Below are 27,177 nucleotides of genomic sequence, written 5' to 3' on the forward strand. Positions count from 1 at the left end.
TTGATTTTGACATTGGTGGGGACAACATTCCCCGTATTTTGTGCATAAAACTATTGTTATAAGAATATTTTCTTACGGACATCAGTGATTATGCATAAATATATATATAGGCTTGGTCGAATTATTGCTAGGGACAATTGAGTGTTCCCTGGATATCCCTACCCAAATCGACGCCCTTGTTCTCGATGATGCAGCAGTAGAAACTTATTAAAATCCCTGGGGACAGATGAGCTTTCTTAAGAGCAGGCAGGACACGAAACAAAAAATCTCCAGAAGGTTTCTGTTTATTTAAAAAAGCATTAAATCTTGTTATTAAAAAAATAAAAAATACTGTCACACTGTCCCTTTATATCAGAAAATAAACACATGCTTTTACTTTCGTACTGGGAGACAGAATATGAAGTGTTTACACTGTGTTTATTTAGTCAGATGTGTGAGAACACTGATTTGACACTGGGGAGAAATAAAAAGGTAGAAATAAAAAACTGGAAAAAAAAAAAAACTAACAGTCTTAATAGGTTCAATATCAGTATACATTTACAAAATATTTTTTTTTGATGACCAGCCACGTTAACATTTTTTGATGGCCTTTCCAGCCTCGTTAACATTCTTGTGTTTCTTAAAGTGTTCGCGTCTACTGTAACTCTCTCAGTTTCTCACCAGTGTGAAAGCGTTGGTGAATTTGGAAAGCACTCTTTTGTAAAAAACTCTTCCCGCAGTCTGAGCAGTGATACGGTTTCTCTCCGGTGTGAATGCGTCGGTGCACCTTGAGATTATATCCGAGTGAAAAACACTTCCCACACTCGGTGCACCGATGCGGTTTCAGTCCAGTGTGAACGCGCATATGTAGTTTGAGCTGACCCTTACTTCTACACCTCTTCCCACACTGCAAGCAGCAAAACGGTTTCTCTCCAGTATGAATGCGTTGGTGGGTTTGGAGATTAGACTTTAGTGTAAATTTTTTTCCACAGTCTGAGCAGGAATACATTTCTCCTGTGTGAACGCGTTGGTGTTCCTGGAGATTATAGCTGTATGAAAAACACTTGTCACACTCCAGGCACTGATACGGTTTCAGTTTAGTGTGAACACACTCATGAGCATGGAGCTGAGTGCTGCATATAAAACCCTTCCCACACACCAAGCAGCTAAACGGTTTCTCTCCAGTATGAGAACGTTGGTGAATTTTGAAATGACACTTTTGTCTAAAATCCTTCCCAAATTCTGAGCAGTGATACGGTTTCTCTCCGGTGTGAATGCGCTGGTGAATTAGGAGATTACACCTGTGTGAAAAGCTCTTTTTACACTCCAGACACTGATACGGTTTTTCTCCTGTGTGAACGCTTTTGTGTTTTTGCAGCGAAGTAAAGTATTTAAAGCATGTACCACATTCCGTGCAGGTGTACGGCTTTTCTCCTGTATGAATGCGCATGTGTACTTTGCACTTGTAGTTCTGAGTAAAACCTTTCCCACAGAACAAACACTGATACGGTTTCTCCCCAGCATGAATGCGTTGGTGTATTTGGTACCTATTCTTCTGAAAAAATCTCTTCCCACAGTCTAAACACTGCAACGCTTCCTCTCCCGCGTGAATTTGTGCGTGTCGCCGAAGATTACTCTTATTTGTGAAGCGCCTTCCACAATGTGAGCACTGATGAACTTTCAACACCTCAATAACTGATGAGCTGAAAGACCCAGAAGACGTCTGAAGTCTACTGGACCTTCTAACAGGTGTTAGATTCTGAGCCGTCGTCATCCTAATTCTTGACTTTCTTGAGAGTTAAATTTAGAATAGGCAGCAAAGATGATCGCAGGAGAAGACTTGCACCAGGATGTTACATCAGAAACCTACAACAACAAAAAAAGTATTAATCAACAGTTTCTTTTTAAGAATAATTCATTTAGATTAATTTACTCACATGAACTTCAGAGACAACAAAGAGCTTTTATTTTCTGTAAGCTGATTAATGTGTTCTTGGCAACTTTCATTCTATATGTTCACTATACTGTATGTTCACTATACTATATGTTCAGTGTATGTTCACTATACTATATGTTCAGTGTATGTTCACTATACTATATGTTCACTGTATGATATGTTCACTATATGTTCACTATACTATATGTTCACTGTATGTTCACTATATTATATGTTCACTATACTGTATGTTCACTGTATGTTCACTATACTATGTGTTAACTATACTATGTGTTCACTGTATGTTCACTATACTATGTGTTAACTGTATGTTCACTATACTATGTGTTCACTGTATGTTCTAACGTTAGATTCTGGAACATTGTTCCAGAAAAACACAAAGTTATTTGGATTACATTCTGCTTTGCTAAGATGTTAAATTCCAGCTCCTAGAAAAAGTTGAAAAATGAATAGGAATCGTTTAAAAGTCCAACCAGGATTTAATGATAGAATGTGGGGCATATAAGCCTTTATCATCACCACATATACAATACAGCACAGTGGGATTCTTTTCTTCACAAATCCCAACTGAGGAGGTTGGGGTCAGAGTGCAGGGGCAGCTATGATAGCGCCCCTGGAGCAAGGGAGGGGTGAGGGCCTTGCTCAAGGGCCCAACAGTGGAGGCTTGGCTGTGCTGGGGCTTGAACCCCGATCCTCTGATCAACAGCCCAGAACCTTAACCAGTTGAGCCACAGCTGTAAAGACTGTTTATTGTAAATGAATCCTGTCTATGAAAAATTGCCAATACAACAATTCAGTGATGTTTGGATCCGTACAGTTATTGCATATGTATATGCAACTCAGTGTTAAGTGATATTTACAGTAAGTAACTGGGTTGTATAATGATGAGGGTCCCACAGCTGGTAATTACAGCCACTCAATCCAGCCCTACAGGGAAAAGCAGTAATGTTTTACATCCAAAACAAACACAAGCAACCATGAAGATCCAACGCATGACAGTACAACGATGGGCTTTGAAGCTGTAGATGCAGGACCACTTCCAAGGTATTGTAGAGCAGCAGAGCTAAATACGGAACCCTTTTTCTAACCCCACTGATGATGTAATTACGGGTCTCACCTCCAAGCTCAGGGCAGATTTGTTCATCCTTCCTGTGAATGCGCTATGTAATGATTTTTATCAGAAAGACTTTTGTTCTGGTCTGAATACTACGAGCTGTTTAAGAGAACAATATATCTGTTAAGCAGGATTTTTAGTGCTTGTGTTATATGAATGTTATTAAAATGAATTAATAAGTAATGTAATCGATTTGTGAACAGTTTCTGTAGCTTCTGTTAGTGATTTTGAGTCAGTGACAAACTTTGTGTATAACATTTAGTGTTTTGGAATTTGTGAATTGTGTCGCTAATCATCTATTGGAAAGGTGTGTGTGTGTGTATTTGTGTATGTATGTATGATTGTATGTGTGTGCGTGGGTATGTATGTGTACACGTGTGTGTGTGTATATGTATGTATACAAGTGTGTGTATATATATGTGTGTGTGTGCGTGTGCAAGTGCGCGCGCGCGTGTGCATATATGTATGTATACAAGTGTGTGTAAATATGTGTGCATGTTCGCGCGTGTGTGTGCGTGTGTATATGTATGCGTGCGTACCGTGTGTGTGTGTGTGTGTGTGTACACGTGACTTCAGCATGGCGTCTCTCACAGTGACAAAACACCAGACAATAATCACCAACAAGGAGAGAAACTAACCTGTCAATGTGTGGAGGAACGGGACCGAGACGCTCACAGCGACACCTACTGGAGGACAGTTATAACCATCAACCAGTGAGCAAAGGGAAAATAAAAGAAAACTAAACAACAGAATACACTTGAACAGACACGTGGCACATATGAGTCTGATAATTGTGTAAGCAGCTATCAATCAGAAACTTAAAGATTTTCACTGTAATCTTCAACATAGTCCTGAATGTCAAATGTTCAACAAAAATCATTATATAGGATTATGAGACATTTCAGCATAAAACAAACCTTTCATATTTCCTTTTAAGAAAACTACAACCGTATTAAGACGCGTTTTATTTCTCTGATCATACTGTCGCAGTACAAGAACGCCTTATTCACAGACATCCACATAAATATTCACATATATGGTAGAAATCAGACTATTTAATTAACAGGTTATCCAATTTCTTTTGATTTATGGCTAACAATTCTACATCAGCTATGTGACCACTCTGGTTCAGAATTTAAGAAGAAATACTATCCAACATAGTCATGCATCAAGATTATAGTAAAATCATCAGCTCATTAATTGGGTGAATTTAAAATGCTTTGGAATAACTCAGTTTCGTAAGCATGATCCTGTCAGATGAGAGTAACTAGAAGGGAATACATCGTATGCACCAGCAGAATGTCCAAAGTTCAAAGATATCATTTGACCCAAAATAAGTGCCGAGCGTTCAACGATTTAGCTATCAGTCTTTGTGGAATCGTCCTGATTCTCAGCCGTGTGCACTTGTTGGTGTCGCTGCAGGTTTCTCTGTGTCCTAAAACTCTTCCCACACTGGGAGCACTGATACGGCTTCTCTCCAGTGTGAATGCGCTGGTGTTGTTGGAAATTACTATAACTGGTAAAGCTCTTGCCACATGCTGAACAGTAATAAGGCTTCTCCCCTGTGTGAATGTGTTGGTGTAGCTGGAGATCGGTTCCTTGTGTAAAACTCTTGCCACACTCTAAGCACTGATACGGTTTATCGCCGGTGTGAATATGCAGGTGTTTACGGAGATTACCCCTCTGTGTAAAACTCTTCCCACAGTATGAGCACGGATACGGCTTCTCTCCCGAGTGAATGCGCAGGTGTTGTTTGAGATTACTTTTTCCCACGAAGCTCTTCCCACACTGTAAGCAGTGATATGGTTTCTCTCCTGTATGAATTCGTACGTGCTGTACCAGAGTGCCTCTCTCGCTAAAACACTTCCCACACTGTGAGCAGTAATAAGGCCTCTCTCCAGTGTGAAGGCGCTGGTGGATGTGGAGGGTTCCCACTCGACTAAAACTCTTGCCACAGTCTAAGCAGTGATATGGTTTATCTCCAGTGTGAATGCGCAGGTGTTGTTGGAGGTGAGTCGTCTGTGTGAAACTCTTCCCACAGTCTGAGCACTGATATGGCTTCTCCCCTGTGTGTGTTCGCTGGTGTTGTTTGAGAGTACTCTTCAGACTGAATCTCTTCCCGCAGTATGAGCATGGATACGGCTTCTCTCCTGTGTGAATGTGCTGGTGTTGTTTGAGATTGCACTTTTGACTGAAACGTTTCCCACATTGCGAGCACTGGTGAACATCTTTCTGTAGTGGTCCTTGAGACGTGTCAGTGTGGAAAGTACCAGGTGACCATTGGAGACTACTGGAGCTCTCTGTTGGTTCCAGGTTCTCAAGTTTAATCTCATTTACCTTCATCTTATTTTGTTCTTGCAGAAGTAAATTTATAGGAAGAGGACAGGTGGAAAAAAGACAGCAGAAGGCGGGACAACACTTGAGTCTAGATCAGAAAGAGGGATAAATGGTCAGTGGTTGAATATATTTAAAACAAATAAAACACAGTGTTTCACATAAGAAGCTGAAATTTTAGAGCTACATCACATTTTTCCTGTCTGAAAACAGCTGGTGCGTTCTGGAAGGAAAATAGGTGAAAGAAGGTGCAGTATCGATAAAGTCCTGATAAATCTGAGTCATTGCCCTCAGGACTGATTTATTTGATGTAGTTGCTGTTCACTGAAGACGTCGTTCCAGTAGCTGTCTTTCTGTGGTACTAATGTAAGGGACACTACAGAAGACAGCAGCACCCCATGTTCGTGTTCATAGCTCATAGTGTATAGCGACTTGCACCAATAAATCCACCAAAGAAAGAGATGGTTACTCGGTGCAGCAACTAAAGATTATAGTAAAGACAGTAGAGCACACACGATATCTACACCTGTAAAGACTCAAACACTAATAACTTTGTAATATAACATATTGAGACAGATTCAACTATTAGATAAAGTCTATATGTTCACACCCAAGAGCCACAGGTGGTTGGAAAAATGTGCTTAAATAATTGAACTAATTACTTAAACACATAAAATAAAATGGATTTTTTTTAAGGTTTATTTCATTGCTTTCACTGTCTAGCAATAGCTCCAAGAAAGAAAGAAAGTTTTTACAAACTGTGAGGTACTAATTTAAATCTCAAAGCAATCTTAAAGACAAACGGTAAAAAAACAGAAACCTTTAATTAGACCCACTGCACTGTAGTACTGAAAACTGCTTGTTTTATATAATTTTTTGACATACTACGATATTTGCGAGATGAATTCTGAGGAGAAAAATATTTAGCTCGATAAACCTACATTCTGAAACTAAATGACTAGCATTGCTAAACCCCATAGCACTTATTAGTAAAACCAACATGTAGTTCAAGTTGAACATTTGATATTTAGTCAATGATTAGCCAAAAACATTAGAGTCCTGACTGTGTAAACAGCACTATCTCCCCTGTAGTGCACTACAGAGTTTTTAAACACACTATTACCTCTCCTGTGTGGGTCACTACAGAGTGTGTAAACAGCACTATTATATCTCCTGTGTAGGTCACTACAGAGCGTGTAAACACAGTATTATCTCTCTATGTGCACTACAAAGAGTGTAAACACCACTATTATTTCTCTATGTGCACTACAGAGCGTATAAAGACACATCTCTCTATATGCACTACAGAGTGTGTAAACACACTATTATCTCTCTATGTGCACTACAAAGTGTGTAAACACACTATTATCTCTCTATGTGCACTACAGAGTGTATAAACACACTATTATCTCTCTATGTGCACTACAGAGTGTGTAAACACACTATTATCTCTCTATGTGCACTACAGAGTGTATAAACACACTATTATCTCTCTATGTGCACTACAGAGTGTGTAAACACACTATTATCTCTCTATGTGCACTACAGAGTGTGTAAACACACTATTATCTCTCTATGTGCACTACAGAGTGTGTAAACACACTATTATCTCTCTATGTGCTCTACAGAGTGTGTAAACACACTATAATCTCTCTATGTGCACTACAGAGTGTGTAAACACACTATAATCTCTCTATGTGCACTACAGAGTGTGTAAACACACTATAATCTCTCTATGTGCACTACAGAGTGTGTAAACGCACTATAATCTCTCTATGTGCACTACAGAGTGTATAAACACACTATAATCTCTCTATGTGCACTACAGAGTGTATAAACGCACTATAATCTCTCTATGTGCGCTACAGAGTGTGTAAACACACTATTATCTCCCCTGTAGTGCACTACAGAGTGTGTAAACACACTATTATCTCTCTATGTACACTACAGAGTGTGTAAACACACTATTATCTCCCCTGTAGTGCACTACAGAGTGTGTAAACACACTATTATCTCTCTATGTGCACTACAGAGTGTATAAACACACTATTATCTCTCTATGTGCACTACAGAGTGTATAAACACACTATTATCTCTCTATGTGCACTACAGAGTGTGTAAACACACTATTATCTCTCTATGTGCACTACAGTGTGTAAACACACTATTATCTCTCTATGTGCACTACAGAGTGTGTAAACACACTATTATCTCTCTATGTGCACTACAGAGTGTGTAAACACACTATTATCTCTCTATGTACACTACAGAGTGTGTAAACACACTATTATCTCTCTATGTACACTACAGAGTGTGTAAACACACTATTATCTCCCCTATAGTGCACTACAGAGTGTATAAACACACTATTATCTCTCTATGTGCACTACAGAGTGTGTAAACACACTATTATCTCTCTATGTGCACTACAGAGTGTGTAAACACACTATTATCTCTCTATGTACACTACAGAGTGTGTAAACACACTATTATCTCTCTATGTGCACTACAGAGTGTGTAAACACACTATTATCTCCCCTATAGTGCACTACAGAGTGTATAAACACACTATTATCTCTCTATGTGCACTACAGAGTGTGTAAACACACTATTATCTCTCTATGTGCACTACAGAGTGTGTAAACACACTATTATCTCTCTATGTGCACTACAGAGTGTGTAAACACACTATTATCTCCCCTGTAGTGCACTAACATAGGAAGTAGAAAGGCATTTAGGACACAGCCACTGTTAGCCGAGTTGAACTTACCTTGATCTTTCCAGCAGAACACAGTTAAGCACCTGAAATACACCACAACGGATCAGATGGAACTGTGGAGGTAAAACCCTGTCAGAAATATTTTACTGTAAAGATGATTAGTAGAGTCGGAGAGCTCAGATCAGCAATCAGAAAAACTGCAGCACGTCTTCTTCTGTTTCTGTCAATGTGTGGAGGAACGGGACCGAGACGCTCACAGCGACACCTACTGGATCGTTATAGTTCATAATGTCCATAACATAAGGCTATTTTGACAGTAAATCCCCAGATAGCAGGTATTAGTATAAGATCTGCAGGTCTTAGACAGATCAAGAGAAAAAACGTCTTTCTTAGGAGTGGCTACACAGGAAATCCTATTGTGTCAGAAAAACAATCCTACGGTTGCTCCCGAGTGTTTAAATGGGCATGAAGATTAATTAATGTAAAACACAAACGATCAATCACTTATTACTGGTAATATAAATGTAATCAGGTTATATCAGTAATTTCTGTGTGATTGTCTTTCATCAACATGCAAGTACAAAGAAATCAACTTTTCCAACACTTTTGTAAATCTGGTGTAAATGTTTTGCTCAGTGAGGCTTACGACAAACATTTATATACAGCTTTAACAAGTGATAAACAAGGCCCAGTGTCTGTTTATTGTCTCTGCAGCTTTATACATGTGACATAAAATGGTATAAATAGCTATAAATCACACAATATATGTAAAGGTTTATATATTTTACTTAAAAATTATTGTTTATTTTATAGCTATTTATATAAATTTATCTCATCCTCAGCACTGCAGCCCCACAGGGGTGTGTTCTGAGCCCCTTCTGTAAGTACTGTACACATATGACTGTGTGGCTTCTTATAACTCTACCTCCGTTGTCACATTTGCTGACAACACAGTTGTGATGGGCCTGATGTACAACACAGAAGAGACGGCCATCCTAGAGAAGATTTTAAAATAAGAAAAAAGCAAGACAAAGAAGTTGATAGTGGACTTCAGCACAAATCTGGAGAGGAGCTACCGACCACTTCGATAAATGGGACTCCAGTGGAGAGAGTGGGTAGTTTCCGTTATTTAGTTGTTCACATCACACAGAACCTTTAATGGTCCTGTCAGATCAACACCATGGCATTTATGGCCTCGAAGAGTCATTAACACCTCAGATACGTAAGAGAATTTAAACTGCCCTCTCAGGTGCTAAGGACCTTTTACACCTGCACTGTTGTGAACATCGTGACTGGAAGCAGCACCGCGTGGTTTGGGAACATCACCAAGCAGGACAGGTAAGCTTTCCAGAGGGTGGTGCGATCAACTAAGCATGAACATCTGCACCGTTCTCCATGACCTGGAGTCGTTCTTCAGCAAGCAGTGATGGACTAAGACCAGGAAGGCAGTGAAGGACATCAACCATCCCAACAATGGAGTCTTCTCCTTGTTATCAGGGAAGTGCTTCCGCTTCTTGCAGCAAGCACAGGAGAACGAGGAGGAACTTCGTCCCACAGGCCATTTGGGTACGTAACCTGGAGAACACGTGGAGCCTTATTTTTATCAGAATATTTTTATAGCACTGAAAAAGCATTGCATGTTTTACTACTGTATGTATGGTGTGACAAATAAAATGAGAATTTTTACATGGTTATTGATGTCAGATTAGCTGGTCTGTGTATTTCAGATACTGCTGACCTTGTACTGGAAACAGTTTTCAGAGTTTAACCAGAATGGTCCAATAATGCATGTTCAGTCAGTGTCTCATGGGATTGTTGTGTATGAAGCCACCCGGAGACTGTCATGCCTTGAACCAATGTTGTGTCAGTCAGCTGTATGGTCTGGTCTTTATCAGCAATCAGGTCTGTGCTGAACTCAGAGGTTATGATGACCCATTAGTTCCTCAGGAGCTCTCGGCTGCACTGTTATAAACTGTTTTAGAAAGGACATTATTTAAATTTACACTATTTACTGTAGAGTGTCACCCAGATGAGGATGAGGTTCACTTCTGAGTCTGGTTCCTGAGGTTTCTTCCTCATATCCTCTAAGGAAGTTTTTCTTGCCACCTTCACCTCCAGTATTTTTAAATCAATTTTAAAATGTAAATTTATGTATTACTTTTTTTATTTTCCATATTATTATTATTATTATTATTATTATTATTATTATTATTATTATTATTATTATTATATTTTTAGTTCTGTTTCTATATTTCTGTAAAGCTGCTTTGAGACAACGTGAATTGTTAAAAGTGCGATACAAATAAATATAATTGAACTGAATGAATGAAAACCATCCAGTAAGCAGTAGTTGTAAGGCCTCGAGAGGTCAGTGGAGAACGACCAGAAAGGCTTGTCAATTCCCATTGTTTTTTTTTTTTTGCACGTCTTTTCTCTCATCTTTGTGAATGTGTTTGTGTTGCTGAAATATTCTCTGTTTACTAAAAGTCTTCCCACACTCAGAACACTGATACAGCTTCTCTCCCGTGTGAATGCGTAGATGCTTTCGAAGATTACTCTGGTTACTGAACCTCTTCCCACAGTCTGAGCAGTAATACGGTTTCTCTCCAGTGTGACTACGTTGGTGTAACTGCAGACTGTCCTCTCGATTAAAGCTCTTGCCACACTCTAGGCACTGATACGGTTTATCTCCTGTGTGTATATACTCATGTTGTTGGAGATTACACCTTTGTGTAAAGCTCATCCCACAGTCTGAGCACTGATACGGCTTCTCTCCTGTGTGAACACGCTGGTGACGCTGGAGATTACTCTGGCTGGTAAAACTCTTCCCACACTCTGTGCAGTGATACGGCTTCTGCCCTGTGTGAATGCGTTGGTGTATCTGGAGAGCCGTTCCTTGCCTAAAACTCTTCCCACACTCTAAACAGTAATAAGGTTTATCGCCTGTGTGAATGCGTTGGTGGATTTGGAGACCAGTACCTTGTCTAAAACGTTTTCCACACTCTAAGCAGTTATATGGTTTATCTCCTGTATGAATCCGTTTGTGTTGCTGGAGATTACTCTGGCTAGTGAAACTCTTCACACACAGTGAGCAGTGATATGGTTTCTCTCCGGTGTGAATCCGCTTGTGTTTTATAAGACTGCCGCTCTCAATAAAACTCTTCTCACACTGTGGACACTGATACGGTTTCTCTCCTGTGTGGATGCGCTGGTGTCACTGGAGATTACTCTGACTGGTAAAGTTCTTCCCACACAGTGCACAGTGATACATCTTCTCTCCAGCGTGAATACTCTGGTGTTTTTTGAGATTGCTCTTCTGACTGAAGCTCTTCCCACACTGTGAGCACTGATATGGCTTCTCTCCTGTGTGAATCCGCTGGTGTTCTTTAAGCGTACTTATTTGACTGAAACTCTTCCCACATTGAGAACACTGGTGAACAAATTTTTTCACTTGTCTATGAGAGGTGTTGGTGGGGAACGTACCAGATGATATTTGGAGCTTACCGGAGCTCTCGGCAGGTTCCATATTCTCACATTTGACCTTGTTTGACTTCATCCTATTCGGATATTTTAATGTTCTTGAAGAAAACCATAAGACATATAGGAAATGGAGAGTAGAAGATGACAGGAAGCCACCCAATTAGATCTGGATTAGAAAGAGGCAAAAATGGTTAATAATTTAATAATCTAATCAAAAATTTTAACAAAAATTATATTGCTAATTAAATTAATTAATTCTTTATTAATTAAACCTAGAAGACGACTTCCTGTAGAGTGGAATGGTTTTTGCCCAGTAAAGTAGCACCTTTTCAGATGGAGTGTTGATGGTTTAATAATGCATTTCTGCATATATTTCAGGTTTCATATATATCAGTAAAATGAATGAACACAAATGACGATTGATGAGATGATGAGAACACGTTTATTTCAGACCAACCCTCCTCATCGTAAACCACTGCTAATATGGTATCACATGTACAAGGTGCTTGGGAGGGATATTTTACCAATCTTTACACATACAAGAATGTTTATTCCACAGAATGAAGGCAAACATCTTTATCTCTTGTGCAAGGACAATGAGATTATATTTTTGTGTTTACATATTTATGTTTGCTTTTAAACCAAATCATCAAGCATTTTCTACTGAAGTTGTTTTATGACACACGAGTGGTGTAATAATGTTCATGGTCCACCAGATGTCAGTATAGAGATGGCTGTCAAACACTTTATCACAACAAACTTCTTGAAGTCTCATAAGCTTCTACATGTTCAAGAATACAAACACCACTATTATCGTTCCTGTGTAGTGCACGTAAACACACTTATCTCTTTACGTGCACTACACAGGAAAGATAATAGTGGTGTTTGTATTCTTGAACATGTAGAAGCTTATGAGACTGTAGAGTGGTGCGCAAACACACTTATGTCACCTGTGTAGGTCACTACAGAGTGTGTAAACACACTTATCTCTTTATGTGCACTACAGAGTGTGTAAACACACTATTATCTCCCTTGTAGTGCACTACAGAGTGTGTAAACAAAATATTGTCTCCCGTGTAGTGCACCACAGAGTGTGTAAACACACTATTATCTCTCCTGTGTAGGTCTCAACAGAGTGTGTAAACACACTATTATCTCTCTATGTGCACTACAGAGTGTGTAAACACACTATTATATCTCTGTGTAGGTCTCAACAGAGTGTGTAAACACACTATTATCTCTCTATGTGCACTACAGAGTGTGTAAACACACTATTATCTCTCTATATGCACTACAGAGTGTGTAAACACATTATTATCTCTCTATATGCACTACAGAGTGTGTAAACACACTATTATCTCTCTATGTGCACTACAGAGTGTATAAACACACTATTATCTCTCTGTGCACTACAGTGTGTGTAAACACACTATTATCTCTCTATGTGCACTACAGTGTGTAAACACACTATTGACTCGCTATGTACACTACAGAGTGTGTAAACACACTATTATCTCTCTATGTGCACTGCAGAGTGTGTAAACACACTATTATCTCTCTATGTGCACTACAGAGTGTGTAAACACACTATTATCTCTCTATGTGCACTACAGAGTGTATAAACACACTATTGTCTCTCTATGTACACTACAGAGTGTATAAACACACTATTGTCTCTCTATGTGCACTACAGAGTGTATAAACACACTATTGTCTCTCTATGTACACTACAGAGTGTATAAACACACTATTATCTCTCTATGTACACTACAGAGTGTGCAAACACACTATTATCTCTCTATGTACACTACAGAGTGTATAAACACACTATTATCTCTCTATGTGCACTACAGAGTGTATAAACACACTATAATCTCTCTATGTGCACTAGAGTGTGTAAACACACTATTATCTCTCTATGTGCACTACAGAGTGTGTAAACACACTATTATCTCTCTATGTGCACTACAGAGTGTGTAAACACACTATTATCTCTCTATGTGCACTACAGAGTGTGTAAACACACTATTATCTCCCCTGTAGTGCACTAACATAGGAAGTAGAAAGGCATTTAGGACACAGCCACTGTTAGCCGAGTTGAACTTACCTTGATCTTTCCAGCAGAACACAGTTAAGCACCTGAAATACACCACAACGGATCAGATGGAACTGTGGAGGTAAAACCCTGTCAGAAATATTTTACTGTAAAGATGATTAGTAGAGTCGGAGAGCTCAGATCATCAATCAGAAAAACTGCAGCACGTCTTCTTCTGTTTCTGTCAATGTGTGGAGGAACGGGAACAGGACCGGGACGCTCACAGCGACACCTACTGGAAGACAATTATACTCATGAACCAGTGAGCAAAGGGAAAATAAACTAAATTATCACATGAGCATCCGAAGTAAATAACGAATCAAACAAGCCCTCACTTGAGCCAATCGGTGCTTGTATTGCAGAGATAGACGGCTGGGAAGCCAATCATGTCAAAATTTTTTTCTAATAGTATGAAGGCTGTGAATCATATTATGCTTTGTGTGTGGGCTTAAAAAAATATTGAGATTATAAACTTTACTAGGTAAATAGGTTTTTTTCGTGTTTTTAGAGGATTTGATGCTTTAAAGATGAAATGAAGCTTGTTTCTGGGTCATCCCCTAGTGGTCACTTCGACCCGTAAAAGGTTTTAAGTATACTAATGTTTAATACACTTTTACTTTACCGCGATATGATACATTATCAGCACACATGATAGTAGGTAGCTACATGCTAAGGCTATCTTTTTTTCTGTGTTAACGATAAAATAACGTTATGTACTTTATCGATTACAACCTCCGTTTATACAGTTTACACGGAGCCGCACGTACACGTTTTATTCGCCGTGTTTGGATGCCTGTGTAGGTTCGAAAAGCCATGAGCATTAACAGTAAAGCAACATCCGCTATTGTTGTTGTGTTTGTGGTTGTCGCTGCTGCGCTAACGTCGCCATATGCGCTGAATAGAGACGGTAAAAGTGGGTGGGTCCAATATTATTGGTCTCAAAAAGTGGGTGGGTCCTGTCCCACCCACATATAATGGTTCCGACGCCCATGTAGACAATAATTCTGCTAATGTAACAGGTATACAAAGTATACAACTAAATATTGTTATAATTCACACAGAATTGTTCTCTTGTACATTTTATGATACCTGATAAAGGTGTGCTTCTTCTTTAAGTGTTGCGTGGTCACGGTATAACCTAATTTCCTGTCCTAACTCCTCCTCTTCCCTTTTGATCTGTGATTCAATGGAAGAGGTAGGTTTCTTTTGTCATCCTGTTAATTTAACGTAATCCTTATTTTAATATTATTTTGTATATTGGTATTTCCACCCCAATTTATGTGTAAAGTATTATTTTATTTATTCTTGGGATTATTTTCGTCATTTTACATTCTTTGAGGTATATTTGTTTTTTATGTGAGACCAGCACATGCTAATAGAGGTACATCATTTGTTTTATAGAGTGTTATAAGGGCCACTCAATCTGAGGCTGCTTATTTGTCTCTGTTAATCAGGTATGTTTTCTGTATATTATTCTATGCTTATTTTCTTATGTTCCCCTGCCCCCTTTTGATCTGTGATTCAATGGAAGAGAGTGTTATAAGGGCCACTCAATCTGAGGCTGCTTATTTGTCTCTGTTAATCAGTAAAGAGATCCAGTGAATCGGCTGCCTGCTGTCCCGTGTCTGTCTTTGCATCACACAACACAACGCAACACAACGCAGACCAAGTTTTAATACCCGGTGTCGCGAGCCGCACGTCACGCTGCTCATAAGCGAGCCGCACGGGTTACATGTGGTGCCGTGAACCTTTGGGTTTCGCATGATCGGCTGTTCTCCGATCACCGGAGTTGCTGCTTCAACAGACGACGGGTGTGCTGTGCTGAATCGCTGGAGTGTTTCACTGGACGCGGACGCCGCAGCTCGTTTCATCTCGTCACTTGTGTTCAACCAGTTCACTGTATCTGCTGCTCACATCAAGTAGGATGGCTTTAATTGAACGGTTGCTTTTTGTGAGGTATGGTTGAGAACTGTTTTGTTTCTGTTAATGACTATACACTCGTGATATATACACTTTAATGTGTTTTGAACTGTTCCGTGTGACTGAACATTTTTTTTCCGTGTTACTTTTTTTTCTTTTTCTTCTTTTCTTCCCCAAACTGTATGCAACTGTTCGCTGATGCATGCTCATTATAACGGAGCTTTTTGTGATTGTCACAAGTTTTTTTTTTTCTCTTCGTGAGACGTCACACTGTACCGCTTGAGAGGGCCTTGTTACATGCATTTCTGCAAAGTATACATATATATATATTTTCTTCATACAGTGTTTTTAGTGCGTTTAATTCCATTTTTTTTGCATATCTCTTAGTGTTTACTCTTCAAGTTAAGTCATGTTTGAGGACACTGTTAGTCAAGATAACTTTAGCTCTGTGCAACACCCTAACGCCATGTTTCCAGCAGCAAGGGGTAGTGGGGCTGCGTTTAGTCGCCCTGTAAAATTGTCTCACCTCATTGTTTTGGGAGTGGAAGGGCATTGTTTAATGCAGATATTGACCAGGTACATGCATCTGATTCAGCCATTGGTGCCTCAGTAGGCCCTACTGCCTGTTCCACACCTTTTGTATGCTCAAACACTGATCATGTTTTTACTCCAGAGTCCTTAGGTGGTTTTATTTCTGATTTAGCTCAGAAAATTGGTGAGAGCATTTCGGCCAGTCTTACTTTAACACAACAACCCAACCAAATGCAGTCTAAGTTAAATGTACAGCATTCAGATGACTCTGTTGATACATCAAAATTGAAAGTGATTGTCCAACATGATGTGACACCTCCACCATTCTTTAGGGGTGATCGAAGTGATTCATTTACTGTGCACGAATGGGAGGACATGATGTACAGTTATTTGAACAGTAAGAAATGCACTGATGAAACTGCTTCTGATCTCATTTTGAGCAGATTGGCTGGAAATGCAAGGGACGTGGTCAAAGTGTCCTTACGTAGCTTCCCTGGGCAGGCTACTGCAGTGCTCCCCGCCACAGTGTTTGATATACTGAAGCGTAATTTCAGTGAGTTGACTTACTCAAACATGCCTATGGCTGACTTCTACAACACGCTCCCTAAGGTGGACGAGAGTCCAATGGACTACTGGATACGGCTGAATAAAGCGATCGATGTGGCTGATGAGTGTTTACGGTGGCGCAACAAGTGTGTTGAGGATCCTGCAGCTGAAGCTGTTATGATGTTTGTCTCTCACTGTCCAGATCCTAGCCTTGCTTTGTCTTTTCAGTTCAAGCCTGCTGAACAGTGGAGTGCTGCCGAGGTTCAGGAGCGGCTAGATTGTCACCGCAGGAACCTGAAAAGAACTTCTGCTAGAACCCAACGTTATTCACCTGTGTTCGCCTGCCATCAGGACACTGTGACTGTCCATGACAATCCTGAATCGAGTTCTGCTAAACAGCTTGAGCCCCCCTCTGGTCAGTCACCATGTTTTAAATGGTCAGGTCAATCCCAACGCTGTCCCTTTTACACCTAACGATAGTATGCAGCAGTTAGTCGGCATGATGGATAAAGTTCTGTCTCTCTGCACTGCCTCACTGTCCTCGTCCAATCCTGGATGTCACGTCACAACATCAGACACCAGGCCTAGTGTGGGCCCAACATGTAAAGTATGTCGGTCTAAAGAGCACACTACACATACTCATTGCATGCGGCAGAGGCTTTGGCGTAACTGCTTCAAGCCTGGACACTTTAAGAGTGATTGTCCAAAGACGTCAAGCTTTGAACCACGTTCTTCTGCTACTCAGTTAAACTAAATAGCCCATGTGTGGGAGGGGGTAGCATGGGTGGTGATGTACTTCCCCTAAAAGATGAGTCGGACCTACATGAGATTTTTGTAAATAGTTGCAAGTTGCAGCCGCCTGATAAGACGGTGCTGTATGTGGGATCTCAGAGGATCGATGGAGCTAGTGAACTGTTTTATGCTCCTGTGACTGTCAGTGGCCAGTCTGTACTGAATTTTTGCTAGATTCCGACAGTATGGCTTGCACCCTGAGTACGGAGAGTGAATCCAAGTTGCGTGCAAGTTGAGTTCTTTCGCAACCTTCAGTAGTTCCTGGTAACGTGGTCCTGGTGGGCTGTGGTGGTCTTACTATTCAGCCTAAGTGCACTTATGACCTGGAAATCGAAGTCTATGGATTCAAGTTTATCGCTCCTACTTTAGTAGTGCCTGGACAGAAAGATGAGTTCATTATCGGCAGTAACGTTATCAAATGCGTGCTTAAGAAGATGAAAGCTGAAAAGAAGTACTGGGAAGTAATTTCATGTGAAAACAGCAATCCTGAGTCTGAAGAGTTCCTTGAGCTTTTGAGCTGTATTTCTCGTTGGACTGGTCCTCGCCAGCCTGTTAAGCCCGGCACGGTGAAGCTCTGTCAAGCTGTTACCTTACTTCCCAGATGTGAACACTTGGTCTGGGGAAAACTTCCTGCTAACGTTCCTGTTTCCCCAGGGAGCGCAGTCATTGTTGAACCCACTACTTCAAGTTCAGCACCCCGTCATGTTCTTGTGGGACGCATGGTGAGCCCTATGTGGGGTGATCGATGGGTGCCGATGAAGATTTTGAACCCCACGCAGTCCCCAATGACTCTCCGTCGCAATACTAAGCTGGCTGATGTGTCTCCTTGTTTGGCAGTAGAGGATGTTGCTGTCTCACAAAATCTGTGCAGATCTCATGATGTTCCTGAGACAGCTTTCCCCAAGCCTGTGCTATCTGTCGATCCTATTAGGTTATTGCACGAGTACGGCTTGGATGACATTAATATCAATGCGTGTGAAGTCTCCGACTTATGGAAGGAGAAGTTGGCAAGTGTTATCGTGTCTTATTGTGATGTTTTCTCCAGAGACAGACTTGATTGTGGAGAGGCGAAGGACTTTGTACACAGGATACATTTATGTGATGAACGTCAGTTCCGTCTGCCCTACCGCCGAATCCCTCCTGCCCACTACCATAAGTTGCGAGTAGTTCTCTCTGAAATGGAAGAAAAAGGCATTATCAGCAAGTCAGTTAGCGAGTATGCATCTCCTTTGGTAATGGTTTGGAAGAAGGATGGTTCGTTAAGAGTCTGCACTGATTTTCGCTGGCTTAATGCAAAGACTATAAAGGATGCTCATCCTTTGCCCCATCAGGCGGATTGCCTGGCTGCTCTTGGTGGCAATCTTCTGTTCAGCTCCATGGATTTAACATCGGGATTCTATAATGTCCTACTCCATGTAGCTGATCGGCATTACACAGCATTCACAACGCCCATGGGTTTATATGAATATAACCGTCTCCCGCAGGGCCTGTGTAACAGTCCAGCATCCTTTATGCGCATGATGCTCAGCGTATTTGGAGATCTTAACTTTTCCAGCCTCCTTTGCTATCTCGACGATTTGCTGGTTTTCGCCCGTTCTGAGGACGAGGCATTGAGGCGCTTAGAAGTGGTGCTTGCATGGTTGAGAGCTAGTAATTTGAAGTTCCAAAAAAGTGTCACTTCATCAGGCGTTCCATCAAGTTTTTGGGCCATGTGATCAGCGGTTCAGGAGTTTCAGTGGATGAAGATAAGGTTGCAGTCACTGCTGCCTTTCAGGAGAAAGACTTGATGAAAGAGGATGGCAGCACACCTTCGCCAAAGAGAATTAGGTCATTTCTGGGCATGGTTCTTTACTACCAAAGCTTCATCCCTGGCTGCTCTCAAATCGCAAAGCCATTGTTCAAGTTGACTGCTGGTCAAAGAGGTTTGGTGAAAGGCAACAGTCGTTGTAATACTAATGTCACTTTCCGGGAGTTGACCCCTCAAGACTGGACTCCTGACTGTAATGTTGCCTTTGAGGAGTTAAAGAGAGCCCTTGTCAAGAGCGTGGTGTTGGCCCACCCTGACTTTGAGGGTCCCTTCATCCTCTGCACTGACGCATCATTGAATGGCCTTGGCGCAGTGCTTTCTCCAGTTTCTTCCGGCGAGGACAAAGAACGTCCAATAGTGTTCGCCAGCAAGTCTTTGAACCACAGCCAAGCCAATTACCCTGCACACAGGCTGGAGTTTTTGGCCTTGAAATGGTCTGTATGTGACAAGTTCAGCCATTGGCTTAAAGGCCATGAGTTCACCGTGTGGACCGATAATAACCCGCTCACGTACATCATGACAAAACCTAAACTGGATGCGTGTGAGCAGCGCTGGGTTTCAAAACTTGCCCCGTACAACTTTAAGATCAAGTACATCCCTGGACGGTTAAATGTTGAGGCAGATGCGTTCAGTCGTGACCCGTTTGTCAAGCTGGTGAGTCAGCGAATTCTGACCGAGCCTTACTCAGAGCTGTTGAAACATGTACACAGTGTGGAAGATGATTCTGTACAGAGTACATTCCATCTCACGTGCCAGCCACAAACAATTGGCACTGAACGTGATCACACTTCTTTGGTGGATGTTTCTATGACTGCTGAGGATGTGTCGTCCGTCTTGTCGTCTTGTGGTGATTGGAATTTAGGTGCTGTATCCAGATTAACATCCCTAGCTGATCATATGAGCTCTTTAATTCCTGCCTGTCAAGATGTCACCCATGCTTTTTCATTGTCTGAATTGCAGAGTCAGCAACACAATGATGCAGTTATTTCACGGGTGTCCTCCTATGTCAGCAGGAAGCGCAGACCTTCCAGGCGCGAGCGTGTGAATGAGGATCTGCGTGTATTGAGGATTTTAAAGCAGTGGGACAAACTCTTTTTGCTCAATGGCATTCTGTACAGAGCCATCAAAGACCCACTCACTAAGCACAAGAGAATTCAGCTCGTCCTGCCTGAATCCCTGAAACAGGAAGCTCTTTCTGGTGTTCATGATTTGGCCGGTCACCAGGGCCAGCCACGTACACTGTCGTTAGCCAGCCAGAGGTTTTATTGGCCTGGGATGGAAAGTGATGTACGTGAATACGTCAAGACTTGTACCGGTTGTGTCCTGAGTAAAACTCCAGAACCAGCTGCGAGAGCACCCTTGGAGAGCATCAAGACTACTGCTCCATTGGAGCTCGTTTGTATTGATTTCTGGGCCGCCGAGGATAGGCACAATAAATCCGTGGATGTCTTGGTAATCACGGATCATTTCACCAAGCTAGCTCACGCTTTTCCATGCCAGAACCAATCGGCTAAGAGTGTTGCAAAGAAACTCTGGGATGGCTTCTTCTGTGTTTATGGCTTCCCCCAGCGTATTCATTCTGACTAGGGAGCAAGTTTTGAGAGCGAGCTGATAGCAGAGCTCCTTGATCTTGCTGGTGTGGACAAGTCAAGAACTTCCCCGTACCACCCAATGGGGAACGGTGGAACTGAGAGGTTCAATAGAACGTTAGGTAACATGTTAAGATCGCTTCCACCCAGATCTGTGATTCAATGGAAGAGAGTGTTATAAGGGCCACTCAATCTGAGGCTGCTTATTTGTCTCTGTTAATCAGTAAAGAGATCCAGTGAATCGGCTGCCTGCTGTCCCGTGTCTGTCTTTGCATCACACAACACAACGCAACACAACGCAGACCAAGTTTTAATACCCGGTGTCACGAGCCGCACGTCACGCTGCGCATAAGCGAGCCGCACGGGTTACACTAAAACCAAGGAACGTCTGTCAATACTAGGAAACTTTAACTTATGCAACATGTAAACTTACCCACCCACTCTCATGGTCACACACTTGACCTGATCTGTTCACCTGGACTAAACTGGGTACCTGGTTAGCAGTACTAGAAAGATACAGCACACTTACCTGCCGATTCAATACTATAACTAATTGAAAGCCTGCATTTTCCACAATGCTATACGGACGAATGTTTTTGCAGTAAAAATGTGCATTGCACTCTGTGACACTGTGTCAGCTGGGTTTCTGCAGATTGTTTAGTGTTTAGCTCGACATTCAACTCTGGATGGTGACCAGCAGCTGGCCACTCAAGTTGTCACAATATGGAATCAGTATATGACAGTGTTTACATAAAGTTTTGGTCATGTCTAGCACAGTTTTTCCAGCAGTGTGTAAAATCCAAAGTGTTTCCAAACTTGATATTTAAACTGTGAAGGTGCAGCATGAATCTTCAAAGAGGTTTGACCCTCTGCCTCCACCATGGTTTTACTTCTCGCACCAGCTTGAAACTGACATGATGTCATATACTACAGATAATACATTGCGCCCTTTGCTGAAATTAAATTGCTAACTTCCTTCCACCACCTTTTAGGAAAAGTAAAATAAGTAAGTATAAATTGATTCTGTTGTAAAACAATTGTTCTAAAAAGAATTGCAATAGTTATATTAATATTTATAACAATATTAATGTTCAGTTACATCCCAAGCAGCCAGAGAGATAAAACAAGATTTATTTATCTACTATAATATACTTCATTGTGATTGATATTATCTCATCCATGGTGGATTCTTTAATGTTTAAAGGAATTTTAATAAAGATTTGAAAAGTTTTTGGTGAAAAGGGTTTGAAAAGAAGAGACTATTAAAGGAAAATAAATAAATCAAGATCACAAACTGTGAGTCAATCATCTGTGGAGAAACAAATTTGAGATCCAATTAAAGAGGTAAAAATAATGTATAAACATCTGTAACACATGGATGTGTATTTGTGTAATCAGTGTGATGATGTGATGATATCTCTGTGTTGTGTGTAGATGCTGAATGATTTGACTTTGGATTGTAAAAGATGTTAAAGTGTGAAGTTGTAGCGGAGAGGATAAAAGGATGTGATCAGTCACAGTTATTGTTATGGATCTTCTACATCTGAATATGAATGATTCAGCTCCCAAACTTCTGGAAATGTGGGACGTGTTCTAACGCTTCACCACCATAACTGCTTTATCCTGGAAAAAAAGGTCTGAGGAGAGACTCCTGTCATACACCAGACCTGGTGAGTGTCTTATCCTTAATGCTGAAAAACACAACAGGACAGAATTACTGACACATTTAAACACATTACTTATGAACAACAGAAGCATAAATACACACATTAGATGTGACATTTTACAGCACACAGTGAATATTACACAATATCATACAGTAAAGAGACAGTAAGTCAGTAACTCACTGTAGTGTCTCCAGTTTACAGCGTGGATCCTTCAGTAGACCAGAGAGCAGCTTCACTCCTGATTCTCCTGGATTATTATTGTACAGATTCAGTTTTCTCACGTGTGATGAGGAGTTTGACCTCAGAGATGAAGCCAGAGCAGCACAACCTTCATCTGTAATACTGCAGTCATACATCCTGCAAGAAAGAAAACCTTCTCACACTTAACACACTCAGGTTTAGTATTGAAAACATGAACTACACAAAATCTTTATATACAGTACATTTACTCTCCATCTCACACACACAACAATGACAATATATCAGATCACTACAATTACAGTTACCACAGAGGAGAACTGGATGTTGTAGTGTTTATTAAAACTGTGTGTGTGTGTGTGTGTGTGTGTGTGTGTGTGTGTGTGTGTGTGTGTATACCTCAGTATCTCCAGTGTACAGTGTGGATTCTTCAGTCCATCAGAGAGCAGCTTCACTCCTGAATCCTGCAGTTTATTGACACTCAGGTTCAGTTCTCTCAGACTGGAGGAGTTTGAGCTGAGAACTGAGGACAGAACTCTACAGCTTTCCTCTGTCAGATTACACTCACACAGACTGGAAGAGACATGATGAAGTGTTTGATTTATAGTGAAATGAGATGTTACCATCATTGAGAAATAAATTGTCTACCTGAACACAATGAGCTGGAATACAGGTTAGAAATCTGGGTGTAATAGTCGACTCTGACCTCAGCTTTGTTCCTCACATCAATAATATCTCTAAAGTCACATTTTATCATTTGAGAAACACTGAAAGAATTTGTCCATTTTAATGTAAATAAGAAAAACAGACTTTGTAGAAAAAACTTTTTCTACATTAAATCATTCCAATTAGATTAGATTAATGTAACGCTCTTTTATGTATTTCACAAAAAAAAACCCTTTATACATTACAGTTAGTAACCAAATCATTCCTATTGTACAGGAACTGTACTGGTTACCTGTGACATCCACAATCATTTTAATATCATCTCAAATATTTATTTATCATCAACAAATGCTGACTTCCTTAAGGTGAATTTTAATAAGAAGAAGCTTCAGTCAAACTGCTTTTAGTGTCGCTGCTCCCAGGATGTGGATCTCACTCTCAGTGTTTATCCATCAGTCACCTTCACTAAATACATTTACAAAGCAGCTTAAACACTCTGTGTGTGTGTGTGTGTGTGTGTGTGTGTGTGTGTGTGTGTGTGTGTGTGTGTGTACCTCAGTGTCTCCAGTGTACAGTGTGGATCCTTCAGCCCATCAGAGAGCAGCTTCACTCCTGAATCCTTCAGTTTATTGTTACTCAGGTTCAGTTCTCTCAGACTGGAGGAGTTTGAGCTGAGAACTGAGGACAGAACTCTACAGCTTTCCTCTGTCAGATTACACGCCCACAGACTGGAAGAGAAATGATGAAGTGTTTGATTTATTTGTCTGATAGTGAATTGAGGTGTTTCCATCAGTGAGAAATAAAGTGTGGACCTAAACACAAGGTTCTAATATCAGGATACAAATATAACATGAACATCTGTGTATAAACTTGGACTGCTCTTGGACAGATCCATGTGTCTCAGCTCATATGAGACGATGTATTTAACTTTCTTTAAGAAGATAATAACAGAGACGTCACTCTGAACAAACACGTCTCTTTATTTCTAGCAGAGAGATGTTCATACAGTGTGTTCAGCAGCTCTGGGGAAAGTTCTGCTGGAGAACATTTACACATTTACACACTGTCCATTACTGCTTCATTACAGTGTGTTCAGTGTGCAGATCTGTGTACATTGTACACACTTTTACTTTGTGTTACAAACATTTTCAGGAATAGTTTTGCTCCCATTGAACAACAGAAACAGCTCCATGAGGACAGATAACACCAGAGAAATGTATTTATTGTTCTCACTGTAAATAGGAGTAGTATTGTGTGTGTGTGTGTGTGTGTGTCAGAATCTCCAGTGTACAGTGTGGATTCTTCAGTCCATCAGAGAGCAGCTTCACTCTTGATAGTGTAATAGAAGTAATAGCAGATACTATTTACACATCAGTTTTGTTGTCTATTAAACATTATGTAATGATAACACTGTAGAGCAGGGATGTCAAACTCAAATTCACAGTGGGTCAAAATATAAAGCTGAGAAAAAATCACGGGCCAAACTGAATATTTATTGAAAAATTAACTGCAATTAACTGATATGTAATGTTCAACCTTTTTCATATGGAAACAAACTTTAGTTTTGCTTAAACACAGGATTTGGAACAACCAGAGCTTGTGTCACGGTGTGACACGGTGGGACAAAGGCAAGTGAGGATCCAAATGCAGTTTAAGGTTTTAATAAACAAAACACAAACAAATAGTAGGCAGGCAAAACAGATCGGGACACTGAACAGGAACAGAGAACGACACAGACCAAACACCAACACAACCATAAACAACGACCAACAACAGGGAAGTGAACAGACAGAGTAAATATAGTAGACAGGAGCCAATCACAAAGCAGAGACGATTAGAGACAAAGACAAGACACCTGGGGAAGAGATGGAATGTAATTAGTGTCCATGGTGAGCAATGAGTGGGCGGAGCAAACAATTAACATCAGGGAGAGACGGCAGACAGAAACAAGGGGAAAACACAGACAGACACGTTACAGCTTGATATCACAAACACATGAGAAATTAAATTTTAAATAAAAGACACATCAGTGTGAATGAGTGTGTGTGTGTGCCCTGTGATGGGTTGACACTCCATCCAGGGTGTATCCTGCCTTGATGCCTGATGACGCCTGAGATAGGCACAGGCTCCCCGTGACCTAAGGTAGTCGGATAAGTGTTAGAAAATGAGTGAGAGTGAGTGAGTGAGAGACACATCAGTGGTGTTCATTTATTATTTATTATTTAAATAAATAAACAAACAAATAAATAAATAAATAAATAAATAAAATAAATTATGCCTCTCACTATCATTTTAAGTTCCTTTTTGAAGTGGATCTTTTCAAAAACCAACAACAAAACAACCAAAAATAATAATTTCATTCAATGAAAACCCAACTTTTCGAGTAGTGTCTTCTTATGTTGTATTCTTTCGTTACACGTTAGCTCCGTTAGCAAACAAGACAAACAGGTCTGTCCTTTATATTCGTGAACAGATAATCTGCCTCCCACCTGTCTTGAAAGGTACTATTGTTCATCTTTCATTTGGCCATTTTTGTGGAGGGTGGAATTAACTTGCCTGATGACTGTAACATGGTTGTTAACGACAGGGTCTCCAATTTTTGAAAGCCAATGTTGACATATAAAATCACCAAAACAAACACACCCCTAACCCAAATGGGTCCCACCCCTGTATCGATAGCTCCACCCACACATACGTAACCCAGGCGACTAACAGAAAGAAACGTGTCTTTATCATAACTGAAGGGAAGAACAATACGATTGTAGATAAACAAACAAGCAAAAATGACACATAAGCATAATCATGTAAAGGACAAAGGCATATATTAGTTCTGTGTAACAAAGCAAAACCAACGTTACTCACCTATCGAGAAGGAAAAAAGCGCCTCGGCGTCTTAAGTAAAGTCGGCCACATATTCACAGGTCGGAGTTTCCCGAGTCGATAACTCCTGAGCTAAACGCTGTTACTACACAAAACGCGGTTGTAGCTGCCTCTCTACATCACTACGATAGAAAAGAGGTGTTATTTGTGTAGTAACAGCGTTTAGCTTAGGAGTTATTGACTCGGGAAACTCCAACCTGTGAATATGTGGCCAACTTCCTGCTCCTTCAGTTCTCTCCAGCGCTGGAAAGCTGATCCTATATTAACACGTCCTACTTCTTGCCTTATCGTAAGTCTTTCTTCTCTTTCTTTCTTTGTTTTTATCCTCCATGTCAATGTTAAAACCGCTTTCTGCTAATGTCACACACGCGCACTGAACACTCTCTCCGCCCATATCGACAAGACACGCCCCTTTCTTTTCATTGGCTACACATTTGTTTTGATTTTTGTTTTATTTGTCGTCCCACTGTGCCTAGTGTCTGTCTCTGTATGTCAGTCACTACACAGGGACTGAGAATAGCACCATGTGCTTGGCTTATAGAGTCAATAAAAAGAAAGAGGGAAGATTTCAGTGTGTTTCATCTTCACTGTGAACAAGTGTACAACTGTGAGGAGCAGGAGAACATTTCAGTTTAACTTCTCAGGGATTTTAATGAGATCTGGCATCACAGAAAGAGAGAAAATCCTACAGGATGAGGAAAAGAAAGTAATGCAGTGTGGACAATGTACAATTGTCTTCTTATTTAAAGCCAGTCTGAATTTCATGATGTTTATCATCTGTTTCAAATGTACATGAAGATCCTCAGCCCATAATTACACCTGACACTAAAATTTGTTTATTCCTCAAACTGTGCCCTTAAATCATGTAGAAGCGATGACTCTGAAATGTTCAGTCCTTTAAAA

At 40.6% G+C, this 27,177-nt stretch overlaps 2 protein-coding genes and 1 long non-coding RNA gene across 5 annotated transcripts in view; all 3 read right to left on the bottom strand.

Annotated features, from left to right (window-relative positions):
- Positions 1 to 268: 268 nt before the first annotated feature.
- Positions 269 to 13,905, bottom strand: LOC125138478 (zinc finger protein ZFP2-like). Of its 3 annotated transcripts, none has more exons than XM_047814040.1 (4): positions 13,691 to 13,905; positions 8,155 to 8,368; positions 3,689 to 3,733; positions 269 to 1,845 (listed from the first exon to the last, which is right to left on the bottom strand). In XM_047814040.1, the coding sequence occupies exon 4, from the start codon at positions 1,751 to 1,753 to the stop codon at positions 635 to 637; it is 1,119 nt and encodes a 372-aa protein (XP_047669996.1). In that variant the 5' UTR covers positions 1,754 to 1,845; positions 3,689 to 3,733; positions 8,155 to 8,368; positions 13,691 to 13,905; the 3' UTR covers positions 269 to 634. The 3 variants fall into 3 exon arrangements, with proteins under 3 accessions (XP_047669996.1, XP_047669995.1, XP_047669997.1); XM_047814039.1 differs by having other exon boundaries at positions 3,689 to 3,736; XM_047814041.1 differs by having other exon boundaries at positions 3,689 to 3,736; positions 8,155 to 8,371.
- Positions 4,000 to 27,177, bottom strand: part of LOC113662744 (zinc finger protein 271-like) — a 208,692-nt gene continuing 185,514 nt past the window's right edge. Inside the window, 2 exon segments of the mRNA XM_047814061.1 lie at positions 4,000 to 5,282; positions 10,529 to 11,534. Of these exon segments, the coding sequence (XP_047670017.1) occupies positions 4,407 to 5,282; positions 10,529 to 11,534 (1,882 nt within the window). The 3' untranslated portion in view covers positions 4,000 to 4,406.
- On the bottom strand, positions 22,501 to 23,183 carry LOC113662746. The gene is made up of 3 exons (XR_003445324.2): positions 23,128 to 23,183; positions 22,711 to 22,887; positions 22,501 to 22,554 (listed from the first exon to the last, which is right to left on the bottom strand). It is a non-coding gene; the product is annotated as an uncharacterized LOC113662746 (long non-coding RNA).

Source organism: Tachysurus fulvidraco, chromosome 5, assembly GCF_022655615.1.
Source record: "Tachysurus fulvidraco isolate hzauxx_2018 chromosome 5, HZAU_PFXX_2.0, whole genome shotgun sequence".
Classification (NCBI taxonomy): Eukaryota; Metazoa; Chordata; class Actinopteri; order Siluriformes; family Bagridae; genus Tachysurus; species Tachysurus fulvidraco.